At 48.1% G+C, this 15,174-nt stretch overlaps 1 protein-coding gene across 1 annotated transcript in view; it reads right to left on the bottom strand.

The window, feature by feature from the left end:
- Window positions 1-1,558: 1,558 nt before the first annotated feature.
- The window catches only part of Abat (4-aminobutyrate aminotransferase), an 85,931-nt gene continuing 72,315 nt past the window's right edge, over window positions 1,559-15,174 (bottom strand). Inside the window, exons 9-16 of the mRNA XM_050136420.1 lie at window positions 13,221-13,284; window positions 11,584-11,732; window positions 9,350-9,487; window positions 7,086-7,253; window positions 4,505-4,651; window positions 3,426-3,537; window positions 2,105-2,190; window positions 1,559-1,666 (exon numbers count right to left, since the gene is read on the bottom strand). Coding sequence (XP_049992377.1) covers window positions 1,559-1,666; window positions 2,105-2,190; window positions 3,426-3,537; window positions 4,505-4,651; window positions 7,086-7,253; window positions 9,350-9,487; window positions 11,584-11,732; window positions 13,221-13,284 — 972 coding nt within the window. The remainder of the gene's footprint in view (window positions 1,667-2,104; window positions 2,191-3,425; window positions 3,538-4,504; window positions 4,652-7,085; window positions 7,254-9,349; window positions 9,488-11,583; window positions 11,733-13,220; window positions 13,285-15,174) is intronic.

The following is a 15,174-nucleotide window of genomic DNA, read 5'->3' as shown; positions in this document are numbered from 1 at the left end:
AAACCTTACAGGGAGGGAGGGAGCAAACCCCATCACTTATATGGTTGTGGAAATGATCTTAAACACGGCTATGGAAAGGGATGGCTGAGTCTCAGACTGCAGGGTTGTGAGGCGACCTGGGACTCATGGATCGGCTGTCTCTATTAAGCATGTCAATGCCTTTCATCCTCAAGGCAAGTGCATTGATGACTATGCCTAAGGAAGCATGGAAGCCAGATCTTTGGATGATTCAAGAGCAAAGGGCTGAACTGGGCAGCCTGGCATACCCATCTCTCCAGATACTCAACGAGGTCTCCAGGATGCAAAGCAGATTTTGGGAGAAGACAAATCAGCCCCCTTCAGTCTATCTGTTAACTGCTGCCTCTCAAAGGATGAGGGGCTCTTCTCAGGAGCCTTTCAGGTCAAGTCAGCTCTAAGAACACCTCGCCTCCAGCTGAGATGCTGAGGCCTGTATAAGCATTGGCTGCTGGCTGAGGGTAATGTAAGCTCCCAGTTCAGAAAAGGCCCAGGCTCTCAGTGGGGTGGCGTGGGGTGGGGTTGTGGGGCAGGGCAAGTCCAAGAACACCATCATGAACCAGCAAGCTGCTTTTCCATGCGTGTTGTCTTATGCCTTTATAACGAACACATTGCCTTTAGCAGGAAATCCCCTGGGATGGAGGAGCCCTGCTCTGGAGAGATGGGAGGGTGGATGAGTGAGAGCTGGACTATGAAGGTCCCAGAATGAGGGGTCACAGGTCAGAGGCCCTGTGGCTATGCTGCTCGTGTTCCTCCGTTCAGGCTCCAGAGGCAACTTCAGCTCCCATGTGTCCCCTGGGTGCTCGAGTCAAGACTGACTCAGGATGGAGAATGTCGCCTAAGAACTACCACGGATGCCACTCAGAGATCCTCCAGGAGCACAGGTCAGTCAGGGACAGAATTTGCAGGCCAGGGACATCACCAAGAGCACAGGGCTGAGTGTATCTTGGTGTCTAGGATACCAGAAGCCCCTCCTCTCCCTCAAACACACTCCTTATCTCCCTACCTGTCATCTTCCTGAGAGCCATCCAGACTCTCACTAAGTCACGAGTGGGGCATGGAGCTAGGGATTTGGTGAGAAGCAAGGAGATTTGGTTCATGGAGGACAAGAGGACATCAGTATCTCCAATCCCAGAACAGGGTACTTGAGATGGACAGAGACCCAAGGATCCTGCCCGCCCACCTCAGAGCAGCTATAATGGTATTGAGTGGCTTCTAAGAAACTGGTTGGTCCAGGGTTGGCAGAAATATGGCCTCATGGCCTTTCCTAAGACAGTGTCCAAGCTTACACAGAACTTAAGGGCTTTAACCAATTGGCACCACGAGTCCTGCAGGGAGGAAACTCAAACCCAGGTCCTCCTGACCCGCTCTTCCTCCACAACCACTGAACGATGAGCCTGCCCCACAAATGACCCTTCAGTTAATGCATTCGCCTCTGGTAAACTTGGAAGTGAAAATATGAATTAGGCAAACTAATCAGGTTGACACCGCTGACCAGGCTTTCTCTGAATGTCACGGGAACGGCTTCTTTACTTGAAGTCTGCTAAGATGTCACTGAAGATGTTGAGGAACAGGTGAGCGTGGTGATCCCTGAAGACCAGCGTGGGACGGAAACGGATGGACTTGTCACCACAGCCCCCCAGTACCACACCTGGAAGAAGAGCAGGGTTAGGTCAGCAGTTGTCATCTGCCCCCCATTGCTCTTTCCTGCAGCCCCCCATCCTCCTATTCATCCCTCCTCTCTCCCCTTCTCTCTTCCTTTACCTACTCTCTTCTCTCCTTCCCTCCTGATTTTCAATTTTATTTGTTGGTTTTCGTTCTTTTTTTGAAATAAGGTCTCACTGTGTAGCCCTGGCTGGCCTAGAACTTGCTACGTAGACCAGGCTGGCCTTGAATTCACAGAGCTCTGCCTGCCTGGGGTGAAAGGTGTGTGCTGCTAGGCCCAGCCTTCCCTAACTTTAAACGTCAGCTCTTCTCCTCCTGCTGGGTTGGATTATAGAGAAATCTCAAGGTAGAAGTTCTTTCTTCCCGGGAACTCATGGTAAGTGACTACATTACGGAAGCATGTGCAGAAGGGCTAGGCCCTTACCGAACACGTGGACCTGCCAGTTTCCAAAGAAGGATTTTGCTGTGTGTACTGGGCATACTTGCCTGGCTTGCTCATTTTCTTTGGAACTATTTTTCATATTTTAGAAAGGAGGCTAAGGCAGGCATGGTGTCACATGCCTGTAATCCCAGCACTTGAGACATGGAAGCAGAAGAATTCCAAGTTCTAGGCCTAGGCTATACAACGAGACCCTATCTCAAAATATAAATAAATAAAAAGTGAAAAGCTAGGCTTAGGGGGACATGTCCATAACCCCAGCTGCTCAGGAGGCTTGTGAAGGAGGATCGGAAGTCCAAAGCCAGTCTGAGCTACAGGGTGAGTCCAAGGCCACTCTGGCCAATTAAAAGGCGGCAGGAGTGATGGGGATGGGGAGTGCGGTAGTCCATGCAAGCCGAATGGCCTGAATCCAATCCCCGGAACCCACATAAACGTAGGAGAGAACTGATCTCATGAAGTTTTGTCTTCTGACTTCCACATGTGACTGTGGCCCTTGGACTTACACATACACATATCACAGACATAATAAAAATTCTTTAAAAGGAAAATTGGTGGCGGGGTGTAGCGGTAGGCTAGCTGAGTGATCTCAAAAAGGTGTTTGCTTCTTGAGCAACCATGGTTCCTGGAGGAAGGACTTGGCCTTTGCTGTGCCTGGTCCCACCGTTAGTTCAGCTTGCCTTCTCAATGGGTGCCTGCAGCACAGGAGTGGGTGAAGCAATCTTTCATGGGCTGGCGGGGTGTAGCCCAGTAGGGCTTGGCTATCCTATATGAGGCTGTAGGTGTGATCCTCAGCACTGAACAAGCTAGGTGTGGTAGTGTATGCCTGTAATGCCAGCACTGGAGGAGGGGCAGTAGGATTGGGTGTTTAAAACTCAGCCGTGCAGTGGTGGCGCACGCCTTTAATCCCAGCACTTGGGAGGCGGAGGCAGGCGGATCTCTGTGAGTTCGAGGTCTACAAAAGCTAGTTCCAGGACAGGCTCCAAAGCTAGAGAGAAACCTTGTCTCAAAAAACAAACAAAACAAAACAAAAAAAAAACCAAACAAAAAGTCATCCTCAATTAGCTACATAGCAAGTTTGTAGCAAACCTGGGATACACCACACGCTGCCTCAAAACACAGGAAGAAGAAGAAATAGTCAGATGAGAAGAAGGCATGAATCCCACCAGTAACTTTCGAGAAAGGCCCCGAGTCTCTTTATCCCAGCATCTCCACTTTCCCCACCCTGTACCTAGCGAAGCTCGGCACCCACTCAGTAGAGCAAGAGACTGGTGAGATAACTCAGTTCAGTGTCCCCTCCCACCCCCACCTTTGTTTCTGGCGGTTAGAATGAGTTTATTCCGCACGGATTCGTCTGGAGTGTCGAAGGAACAAAAGGTGCCTCGTCCTCTCACTCTGCCGATGAACTGGGGGTACCGGGCCTGCAGCAGGAAGACAGACCGTGTCAGAGCTTGTTGGGGGGGGGGGGGACCCGCTGGTGCTGACACGCCCACACAGCTGGGAATCTGAACCACCTCCCTAGCCCTCTTGTTGTGAGAGAGGCTCAGTCTACAACCCTTGCTGGCCTAGAACTTGCTATGTGGACGAGGCTGATTTTCAATTTACAAGGACCTTCCTTTCTCTCTGTCCCCTCAGTACTGAGATGATTGGAATGTGATACAGGCATGGCATATTACTTATTTTCCCTCCCTTCTTCCCTTTTGCTTGTTTGTTTTTTGAGACAGGGTTTCTCTGTGTAATAGTCCTGGCTGTCCTGGAACTCACTTTGTAGTCCAGGCTGGCCCTCCAACTCACTGAGATCCACCTGCCTCTGCCTCCCAAGTACTGGGATTAAAGGCGTGTGCCACCACCACCTGGCCATTACTTATTTTCTTTATTGATGACTTATTGAAATAGTATTCTGGACATCAGATAGGTTAAGTAAAACATATCATTAAAATAAATTTACCTATTCCAATTTGCTTTGCAGCTGGCTTTTAAGATACTCAAAATTACAGCTGTCAGCCACACATCTGTAATCCCAGGACTTGGAGGTAGAGGCAGGAAGATAGGGAATTCAAAGTCATCCTTGATACATATCACATTCAAGGCCAGCCTGGGTTACACGATACCTTGTTTCAATATAATAAAAAACTACACATGAGGCTTGCAACAAACCCACTGGACTGTTCAGAGGAGGGAATCATGGCTATGAGAGGGTCACAGGAGGAGTCTTCTAGAAGGAATGTTTGAATTTAGTGTCAAGAGATAATGAGGGGCAAGGAACGGGGTTGGCATGGAAGAATGGAGCGACCTGGTTTTGCCCACGCCAAGGCCGGGGAACCCGAAAACAGCAAAGCTAGCTGAGAACTGCAGGCCAGCAAGCAGTGCCAGGGCTGAGCCAGGTACCTGGAGATCCAGCAGCCCTGTGAGCAGGGTCTTCCCGGCATGTGCCACATTGTTGAGCAGGTCCTCCCGCTTGATGATATTAATGACCTCAGCCAGCAGCAAGTTCTTGGACGGGTCTCCCAGCCAGGTGTTGAAGATCCGGTAAGGCTAGAATGAGAGGGATCGATCGGAAGGGCTCTCATAGCAGAACCCTTCAAAGGGTCCCCTGCCCCTGGGCACACATTTTCCTGCCTCTCTTTGATTCCACCCCTTTACTCTGCCTGCTCAGACATAACTCCGTGCAGGTGTCCACATAGGGTCCTCACTTCCCAGGAGAGAAACCCAGTCACGTGTCAGACTTTAGCTGAGTGGTCACTGTTTGCCATTTGAGGAATTCAATAAATGATTCTTCTTGAAGTTTCCAACACTCCCCTCCCTCCTTCCCCATGCAAAAAATTAAAAAATTGTATATGCCTCTGCATACATGTACACAAATGTGCACGTGTGTTCACATGAACACACATGTGTCCATACACACACATACACAACAGGGGGTGGGGTTCAGTGCAGGGTGGCTCAAGCCAGGTCAACTGTCATCCACCAAGGGTCAATCTAGCTGAGGAATGATGTTGTTCCTTAGGAACTGTCTTTCCCTAAAGCTAAAGCTTATTGATTTGGCAGGCTGGCTAGCCAGCAAGTCCCAGGAAGCTTCCTGCTTCTGCCTTCCCAGCTCTGCTGGGATTACAAGTGTGCACTACCATGCCTGGCTCTTCACATCGGCGTTGGGCTCAATCTCAAGTCCCCATGCTTGCACGGCAATCAACTCACTGACGGAAGCAGCTCCTAGCACCTTACACCTTTCCATCCCCAGAGAGGAAAGAAACTGAAACAACAAACATCTCAAGGTTGGCGCTATTGAGAGAGCCCCAGCGGCCACATCCCCTGGGAAGTCTCTCGGGCCCAGAAAAGCCGAGTTTCTTAACTGCACGGGTGTATCATCTCACAAAGGAGATGCTCTGAGAAATGCATTGTTCAGTGATTTCAACACCATTCAAACGTTCTCAGGCAAATTAAAATGTCGTTATAATGTCACAGACAATTCAATCTCGAGGGTGCACTGTGATATGTGCACTCCACTGTTGGCCGAAACCTTGCTGTGTGCTGCACAGTTGTGCACAACCATCTTCATTTTATACAGCAGGAAGTCGAGGTACAGGTAGGTTAGAAGATCCTAGCCTTAGCAAATGCTCATCAACGGGGGCCTTGGGATTGCACCGTGGTCTGCTGACTCTCGGACATCATCTACTTTTCCTATCCATGAGTTCTTACAGTGGCAATGTTGCCAACTAAAACACTTCCCACCTCTCTTACAGTGTGGACTGGCCGTGTGACCAGGTTTAAGTCCCATGTTAGAAATCAAAGAACTAGGCTGAAGAGATGGCTCAGCACTTACAAGCATTTGTTGCTTCTGCAGAGGACCAGAGTTCCCTACTTGGCACCTACACTGGGTGGCTCACAAGCAAGCACCTGTAACTCCAGCTCCAGGGTTCTGAAGCTCTCTGCTGGCCTCTGCTGGCAGTAGCATGCACAGACACGACAATTAAATAAAAACGTGTGTGTGTGTGTGTGTGTGTGTGTGTGTGTGTGTGTGAGAGAGAGAGAGAGAGAGAGAGAGAGACAGAGACAGAGACAGAGAGACAGACAGACAGAGAAAGAGGGGGGATTTCTTTTTTTTCTTACCACTGATTAGAACTGACGTATGAAAGCTGGAATTCCAGTAGCCATTTTGGACAAAGAAGCAACTTCAAGGATTGAAACTGCACAATGCAAGGGTTTTGGACTCTTGAAGAATGTGTGTGTGTGTGTGTGTGTGTGTGTGTGTGCGTGCACATGCATTTATATGCACACTTAAAAATTTGTAGTGTATGGGCACGGCTAACAGACGGCCTCTGTGAGACTCCTGACTATTCACTAACACCTTAGAGGGTGCTGTGATTTAAATGTAAAAGTGTCTCTTACAGGCTCATGTGTTTGAAAACTTACTCCCCAGCTGTGGTAATGTTTTGGAAGCCTGTAGGACCTTTAAGGAGTGATCCTTGCTGGAGGAAGTGGGCACTGGGGATCCACCTCATGGTTTAATTGTCCAATGCCACTTCCGCTCTCTGTTTCCTGACTACAGATGCAGTGTGACCATTTGTCTCCTGCTCTTGTCACCATGCCTCCGGTCATGATGGATTACATCCCTTCAGATTGTAAGCCCTAATTCTTCTTAAGATGTTCCTTAAGATGTTTCAGGTATGGGGTCATAGCAACGAGAAAAGTAACTACGGCAGAGGCACACTTGGCTTCTGTGCCTGGCCGGCCATCAGTGAAGCATTACAAAGAGAATTCAAGGCTCCGTGGTTAGAGTGTTGTGTGGATTAAGGGACCACCAGACACGGACAGGCACAAAGTGGCCATTACACAGCAGCAGCTACTGACGCCATTATTACATGTGACATTGAAGGAAACCTCTGTGCCACCCAGGAGACCCCCTGGTCCCTTAGGTATGTACTGCAGCAACCATTTGCTCTGTACGAGCACAGAAAGCCAGGATACTCACAGCACTTGGCCGGAACTCCTCCTTGTGGAAGAAGCCCCCTGTCATCATCTTCTTGCTAAAGGACATTACATCAGCTGGGTCATCCAAGCCCCAGTGCTCGTGGGCCCAGAACTTGCCCGTGCAGCCCCCTCCAGTCTGAACTTCATCCACCAAGAAGGCACAGCCATGCTGCTCGGAGAACAGGGCAGGGAGAGACAAACGTGTAAGCCTCTGGGGACCCCTTTACCCCAAGCTGGAGCCCAGCTGTGTGCCTCACCCTTGTGCTCTAAACGGCAAAGCCAAGCCCCATTCCCCAGCTCTGCAGAGCAAACCAGAACAGCCTAGATCAGAACACGCCCTAGAACTGCCCCGATGGAAAAAATCAGAACATTGGATACTCCCCAGCACCATCTCTGGGCTCTGTGGCATGCGGCTGCTGTCCTGGGCTTGACTACCTCTGAAGACAATGTGTGCAAGCTTGAAGCTGAGAAGTCATTCCGTCCACATCAGCTGCCGTGTTTTCTGCAGACGCACTAATTCCATATGTGTGTGAACTGGCTCGTGTCCCATGTGTCTTATCGATGAGCTGACTGGTTGGGTACGTCCACTGTGCATATATACCTGTTACCATGTGAACATAAACTCCCTCACAGGCTCCTATGCTGAGCGTTTGGTCTCCTGCCATGGCGCTACTAGGATGTTGTGGAAACTTTAGAAGTGGAGGAACTTGGTCTTTGTGGGGTTAGAGGATCTCCTGGTCACTTCCTGTCTCCTTCTATGCTTCCTGTCAGCTACGATTAAATAGTTCTCCTCTGTCACTTGTTTCTGCTGCCATGGTTTCTGCTAAGCATGCAGGGCTGGTGACTATGGCCTGAACCCTCTGGAATGGAGCAAAGTCAGGCTTTTGTCTGGGGGCTTACACTGTTTAAATCAAGGAATTTGGCTGCAGTGACAAAAAGCTAATGCCCAATCCATTAGACTAAAGCCTTGATGCTGATCCTGCTCCTTTACGCCGATGACTATAGACACAGTGGACTGAAAAAACAAGGCAAATTAGGAGGCTGCAGCCATGTTAGGGATTTCCTCACTGGACAAGTCCCGATTTGCTGGCTGGTCTTATGTCAAACAAACTAGAGTTATCTGAAAGGAGGGAACCTTAGTTGAGAAACCGTCTTCATAAGTTCTGACTATAGGGCATTTTCTTAATTAGTGATTGATGGGGGAGGGCCAGGCCCATTGTGGGTGGAACTAACCCTGGGCAGGTAGTTCTGGGTTCTATAAGAAAGTAGACTGAGAAAGCTAGGGGAAGCAAGCCAGTAAGCAGTACCCCTCCATGGCTACTACATCAGTTCCTGCCTCCAGGCTCCTGCCCTGTGTGAGTTCCTGCTTGGACTTTCTTCAGTGATGAACTGTAAGGAATATGGAAGCTTAAGCCAATAAACCCTTTCCTCCCCAACTTGTTCTTTGATCATGGTGGTTTTGTTGCAGCAGTAGAAACGCTAACTAAGACACCAGAATAAAACAGTAGTTTGGGGGCTGGAGTGATAGCTCCATGGTTATAAGAGCACTGGTTGTTAGTCCATAGGACCCTGGTCCAAACCCCAGCATCCACATGACAGCTCACAACTGTCTGTAACTCCAGTTTCAGGGGAATCTGATGCCCTCTTCTGGACTCTGCAGGCAGTGCATACACATGCTGCACAAACATACATGCAAGCAAAACACCCATATATATGTAAAATAAATTAAATTAATTAATTAAAAGGAAAAAAAACAACAAACAAAAACAAAACAAACCAAAAATCCCAGTAGTTCCCAGTCTGGTCTTAAACTATATAACCAAGGGTAGCCCTGAACCTGTGATAATCCTCCTGCCTGGGCCTTCTGAGTGCTGGGACTGTAGGCTTGAGTTATCACGTCCCATAAAACTTTGATTTTTCTTCAGTGCTGAGGATTGAACCCAGAACCTTGTGCATGCTACACAAATGCTTTACCACTGAACAGGGGCTGATTCAGCAAAGTTATTTTAAATAGGAATCACCCATGCCTCCCAACTCAAGCCTGCCCCCACCTCAAATGAAACACAGGGCTCTATACAAGCTAGGTAAACCTGTGCCCATACTCCCTAGTACCAATCCACTTTCTCTGCCCTCGATAAGGTCTGCCAGTTTCTGCACACATGTAAGTTTTCATGCCCCATGGCAGAAGTAGAGCCAACTTTTTGCTCTGGGAACCAAACTCAGAAACCATTGTGGTCCTGGCTGGCTCTTTCCGTGCACTCTAACCTTTCGGGCAATGTCTCTCAGTTTCCGGAAGAAGTCATCTGAGGCGTGATTGTCTCCGCCCTCAGACTGGATGGGTTCAACGATGATTCCAGCCACTGTTCTCTTCTTTTTCCGATATTTCACAATTAGATCTTCCACCTAGATCCGGAAAGGGAAAAGGAAGCTGTTCATAGACGCCCCAGAACAGTAGATTCCATGGATGGGCACTGGGGGGCTCTGGGGACCCCTTGAAGTCATATCGAAAGTGTGTCTGTGGCATCTCCCATCACAAGTGTGGACCTGTGAGGAGCCACACTTTGTGCGGGATGTGCTCTGCTGTGACAGGAGCTGGCACCTATGGGACTAGAAATTCAGTCTTCTGAACCTTCTCTTTCTTGATCTGTAAGTGGGCACACATATTGCCCAGGCTGGCCCCAAATTTGTTATGTAGTGCCTGGCCTGGTGGTATGCACCTTTAATCCCAGTACTCAGGAGACAGAGGCAAGTAAAACTCTGTGAGTTCAAGGAATGCCTGGCACTATTGTTGCTTCTGCTGTGCTATTAGTGCTCTTTCGGCTTGTGTGCCTGGGTCGTGGGCAGGCTAAGATAGATTCTCATTTGAGAAGCTGCTGTGAAACCATCTGAAGCAAAAGCAGAGTGCAGCACTGTGGCGGTATGTTGTAGGGCGGGGGACCGTGCGGGTAAGAATGCTTAGAGTGACTTGAGAAGGTGGTCCAGGGTGCTAAGACATCCCTGGTTGGGTGACAGTGTACTGAGTCATACAACGGACTGAAGCAAATGCTGGAATGGCTGTACTGCAGGAACTATAACTCTCTCACTGCTACAGCTGATGTAAAAACACCAACAAACTGATGGGACATAAGGAAGGTACCCAACTTGTTCTGAAGCAGGTATTACAGATGATGAACAAATAACACAGTGATATTTATTATGTTTTAATTAGAATTCAAAATTTAAAAAACAAAATAGAACAAAGCCCATGACTTAGTTTTTTATGCCTAACACACAGTGTTCCGGGAGCTTAATATGAAAAACAACCTCTTATAAAATATTATACAAATTTTATAAAATACTTATAAAAATATTAATTACATGTTGAGACCATATTTTGATATAGAAGGCTCATGAAATGCCATGTCTCACTCCTGGAGCTTCAGTACTAGCGAGGCTGAGACAGCAGTATTTCTCTTGGTCTTGAAGCCAGCCTGTGCTGAACAGTAAGTCCCAAGGCAGCTGGACTAGAATGTGAGACTACATCTCAAGGAACAAATAAAAGATGCTGCTCAAATAAATTCCATCTGTTTCTATTTATTTATTAAGACAGGGTCTCATAATCCTAGGTGGCCTTGAATTCACTATGTAGCTGAAAACAATCTTCAATTTCTCATCCTGAGCTCCTCCTAAGAGCTAGCATTATGGACATACATCTCCACACCTGATCTGATGTGGTGCCCAGGATTTTGTGATTGCTGGGAAACACTTCCTAATGTTCCATCCCCAGTCTGCTTTTTTCTTTTGCCGCTCTGGTAACTATGAAATCTATGGCTGTCTATGTTACAAGCCTGAGCTATGGTCTTGTCTCTTTCATTTATTGCTAAAGACCTACCACTCAGCACTCTGCTTAGCACCTGGTAGGTGTCTGATAAATATTGACTGAAAATGATGACACGTTTAAGAGGAAAGCCAGCAGAGTTATTTGAGCATCAATCCAATAATAATCCAATAAAGAATACAGCCACTGTTGCTCCAGCAGGAAAACGCTTCCTATACTTTCCCATTTCCTACAGAAACAGGTGGCTGTTTCTGGGGAAATGGAGATGTGGAGGCAAGGGATTACAAGTCCTCATTCTTTCCTAGTGCGACCTCCAATGAAACTTAAAGAAGCTCTAGAACTCAGAGAAAGAATGCTAACCAGGAGACTGGCCCCACGGAGCTCTTTTCCTGCAAGACATCCATATTATTTAAATAAATCTATTCTCCCTTATTTTGAAGTCACTTAAATCCATCTCCAAAGAAATGGTGGAGAAATTGGTACCAGAAGTGTGATAAATGCTAGGTAGCAAAACAATGCCTCTTGTCTCTTCCCTTATGGAGCACTTGAAGCATGAGGTCTCTGCATCCTTACTCCCTACCCGAGGGGCACTACCCATGTCCTACATCTGTCCTCTTCTGGGCTCGGATTCAGGATATGGAGAGAAACAGAGATGGAAGGAGGCTGTGGGGAACCAGGTTACCTCTTCTAGGCATCGGGCCTCCTCTTGCTGGTTGTCCTTCACGAACTCCTCCAGGGGGTACTTCAGCCGTGGGAATGGAGCAATGGGCCAGTCAAAGGAAGGGATGTCAATCTTGTGAATTGCTTTTGAGTGTGTGGTCGCTAAGCATCCTGAGCCCAGCAAAACAGAAGAGCAGATGGTTGGCTCGGGGCAGTAGCATAAAGTCTTTAAAGAGAAGGCAATGAGCTCTTCAGCCCGTGTGTGTGTAACCTTAGGGAGGGTGTGTGTGCATTTGCTTTATGATCTGTCCCAGGTTAAACCCAGTTGCTGCAGAGGAGAGATGGCAGTTCAGCCTCCTTGCTGTCATTAAATGGCAACAGGAAGTTACTCTCTTTGCTGATTTATATCCATATTTGCAAATGGGCACAATTATCCCCTCTCTGCAGGGGATTGAATGGAATTGGTTTGTTACAGGAGGGATGGATGGGCTATTTTAATATTCTATGTTGTTGTTATTATTTTAATGTGTATGTATGTGTTTGTGTGACTGTATGTCATGTGAGTGTAATGTCTGAGGAGGCCAGGAAAGGACATGGAATCTCCTAGAGCTGAACTGACATGTGACTGTGAGCCACCTGACATGGATGCTGGGAATCAAAACCCAGGTTCTCTGAAGAGAAGCCGGCACTCACAACCTCTGAGCTGTCTTTCTACCCCTTTGTATACTATATTATAAGAGTATATTTGCATTTTGTATTGTAGAAAAAAATCTACAGGTACACAGTGTTTTTTCAAAACTATATGAAAATATTTTATTCTACATGTATGAGTGTTTTGCATGCATGTATGTGTGTATGTGGACTGTGTGCTGGAGGAGATCATCAGATCCTCTGGACCTGGAGTCACAGAAGAGTATGAGCTGCCATGTGGTTGTTGGGAACTAAACACAGGTCCTCTGCAAGAACAACAAGTGCTCTTAACCACTGAGCCATCTTTCCAGCCCCCTGTTTTTTTCAAAATTAAAATATTACATCTATTTATTTATTGGGTGGGTGCATGTGCCAGTGTGTGCCTGTGGGAGGAAGATGACAGCCAATGGGAGTGCCATCCACCATGTAGGTTCTGGGGACCAAATGCAGGCCAACAAGTTTGCATCTTCACCCACTGAGCCATTCAGCTGCCTTGCATGGGCACATTGCAATAGCCCATTGTGTACACTGCTAACAGTTTGCTTGTTCTGAGTTAACCTTTGGCCTAGGTGCTGCTTAGGAAAGCTTGTGAGGCTTCGCAGACTTGAGGAATATGAACGCTGCCGCACAGGGAGAGATAATCACGAGGAAAAAGTTTAGGGGGTGATATGGGGAGAGGAGGCTGACCCCTGATCAGAGGACAATACTGAACTTCAGAACGACCATTGCCTTTGTTCATACTCCCTGTAAAACATGCTGGCTGGAGATAGGAGGGGGAAGGTACGAACACACACATACACACACGTACACACACGTACACACACACACACACACACTTTTGACCCTCTGTCCTCTCAGACTGATGGCTTCCTAGATTCAAGGCAGCTTCAGGATCCAGCCTGTCTCTGCTCGTTAGCATCTATGGTGACAGGCAGCACAAAGTCTGGGGCCATACTTGGTCCTCCTTACCCATAGTCCTCCCGTGGAAAGCGCCCATGAAGGAGAGGATGCTGTAGTCAGGGCATCCAGGACTCTAGAATGAAAAAAAAGCAGGCACAAGTCACCACTGTGAGCATCGGGGACTGTCTGCTACTCAGTAGACACAGACAAAGATAGGTGTCCATCAGAGCTATGGTCCTTCCCGGGATGTGTGTGTGGTGGGGGCAGGAACGTAAACTAGACTTTAGCAGTCATACCCAGCCTACAAGAGGCCTGTTTCGTTTGCACTCTTAGCAGACTTAAAAGTTACAAATTTAAAACAAAGAAGTTTCACATCATTGTCTGAGCTTCTTCTGATCTGCCCCAGGTGACATTTTCTACTTGGTAGCAGCCAGTGGCTGAGCGCTCCACAGTCCCTCTGCTGATTGGATGCTGCCAGCAGAGGGACCGGTTCTAGTTTCTCGGCTCCTCCAGTCTGCGCATGCTCCAGGCTGCCCTGGCTGCCACAGTCTTCTGCCGTGAGGCTGACCTGACATGGGAATTGAGCTGTGGCTCTCACTGAACATGCACCAGCACCAGGAATGACAAGGCGTCTGGAGAGGTTGGCCAGGGCCACCAGTGGGAGGAGGAATCCTATCTTTCTCTCTCCTCATGGCAGGCAGCGGCCACTTGGGTTCCAGAGAGTCAAGAACTCACTGCATAAGTTTTAGCCTCTTTCCAGCTCCAATCAGATGAGGAGGTGGTTCCTATTCACTTACCTTAAAAATATTGATTTATTTAATGCGTTTGGGTATTTTGTTTGTGTGTCTGTGCACCACATGGATGCTTGGGATCAAGGAGGTCAGAAGAAGGCATCAAATCACCCGGGACTGTAGCCACAGTTGGTTGTGAGCTGTCATGCATGTCCTGGGAATTGAACCTGGGTTCCATGTGAGTGTTCTTGATCTCTGAGCCATCGCTTCAACCCCAGAACTGTGTACTTTACCCTCTATGCAGCGAGAGACTCCTAACAGGCTCTGGCTCCCTTGGGGAGAACTGTTGCTGCCACACCTCAGATGCCTTAGCCCTGGGTTCTGGGAAGTTAGAGGTCCCTGTGGCATTCTCCCTGAGAAAAGCTCCATGATCTCCTTCCACACATCCCAGAACACTCTCATTACTATTTCCTGTATGCCTCCTGATTGTAAAGGTAACAGATGGCCAAGCTAGGTTGGTAGCACAGGGCTATAACCCTACAGTACCCAGAAGGCAGATACAGCGGGATCTCTGCACATTTGAGGGCTACAGGCTTCAGGTCAGCCCGGGTCTTATGGAGCTGTGCTACAAAACACAACAGAACAAAATGGCAACAGATACACATCATTAGGTACACTTCGATGTAGCTACTAAAAGTGAGGAATGAGGTCTAAAAATGTTGTTAGCCCAAGCTGCTCTCAGATTGCAAGTGAGAATGAACCCCATCTCTAGCGTGCATTCTGAATCGGGAAGCCCGACATTTAGCTGATTTTTCTGCATGCTTGGACAGACTGGGTAATGTCCATCCTTTTTTTTTTTTTTTTTTTTGTAATTGCTATGAACACCAGTGGAGTGGACATTTAGTGCAGGCATTCGTGCTGATGGTTTGGGTTGTTCTGGAGCTGAGTGTCACGGGAATTTTGTCTGTGCTGTAGTCCGATGCCCAAAGAAGTAGGGAGTTGGCTGGAGAGGCGGGGTTCACATTCAGCTGGGAATTAAACTGCAATAGATCATAGAGTTCCCTGGCCATCTCTGGAGAAGGGAAAGAAAGGCCCTTGGAAGAGGAAGAGGTGGGGCCAAGAGGTTGTGGAGCACTTATAGCCGGGCGGTGGTGGTGCACGCCTTTAATCCCAGCACTTGGGAGGCAGAGGCAGGCGGATCTCTGTGAGTTCGAGACCAGCCTGGTCTACAAGAGCTAGTTCCAGGACAGGCTCCAAAACCACAGAGAAACCCTGTCTCGAAAAACCAAAAA

Source organism: Alexandromys fortis, unplaced genomic scaffold (assembly GCF_014885135.2).
Source record: "Alexandromys fortis isolate MF-2015 unplaced genomic scaffold, M_Fortis_MF-2015_v1.1 scaffold_29, whole genome shotgun sequence".
Taxonomy (NCBI): Eukaryota; Metazoa; Chordata; class Mammalia; order Rodentia; family Cricetidae; genus Alexandromys; species Alexandromys fortis.
This window is presented reverse-complemented; position numbering and strand designations above follow the sequence as displayed.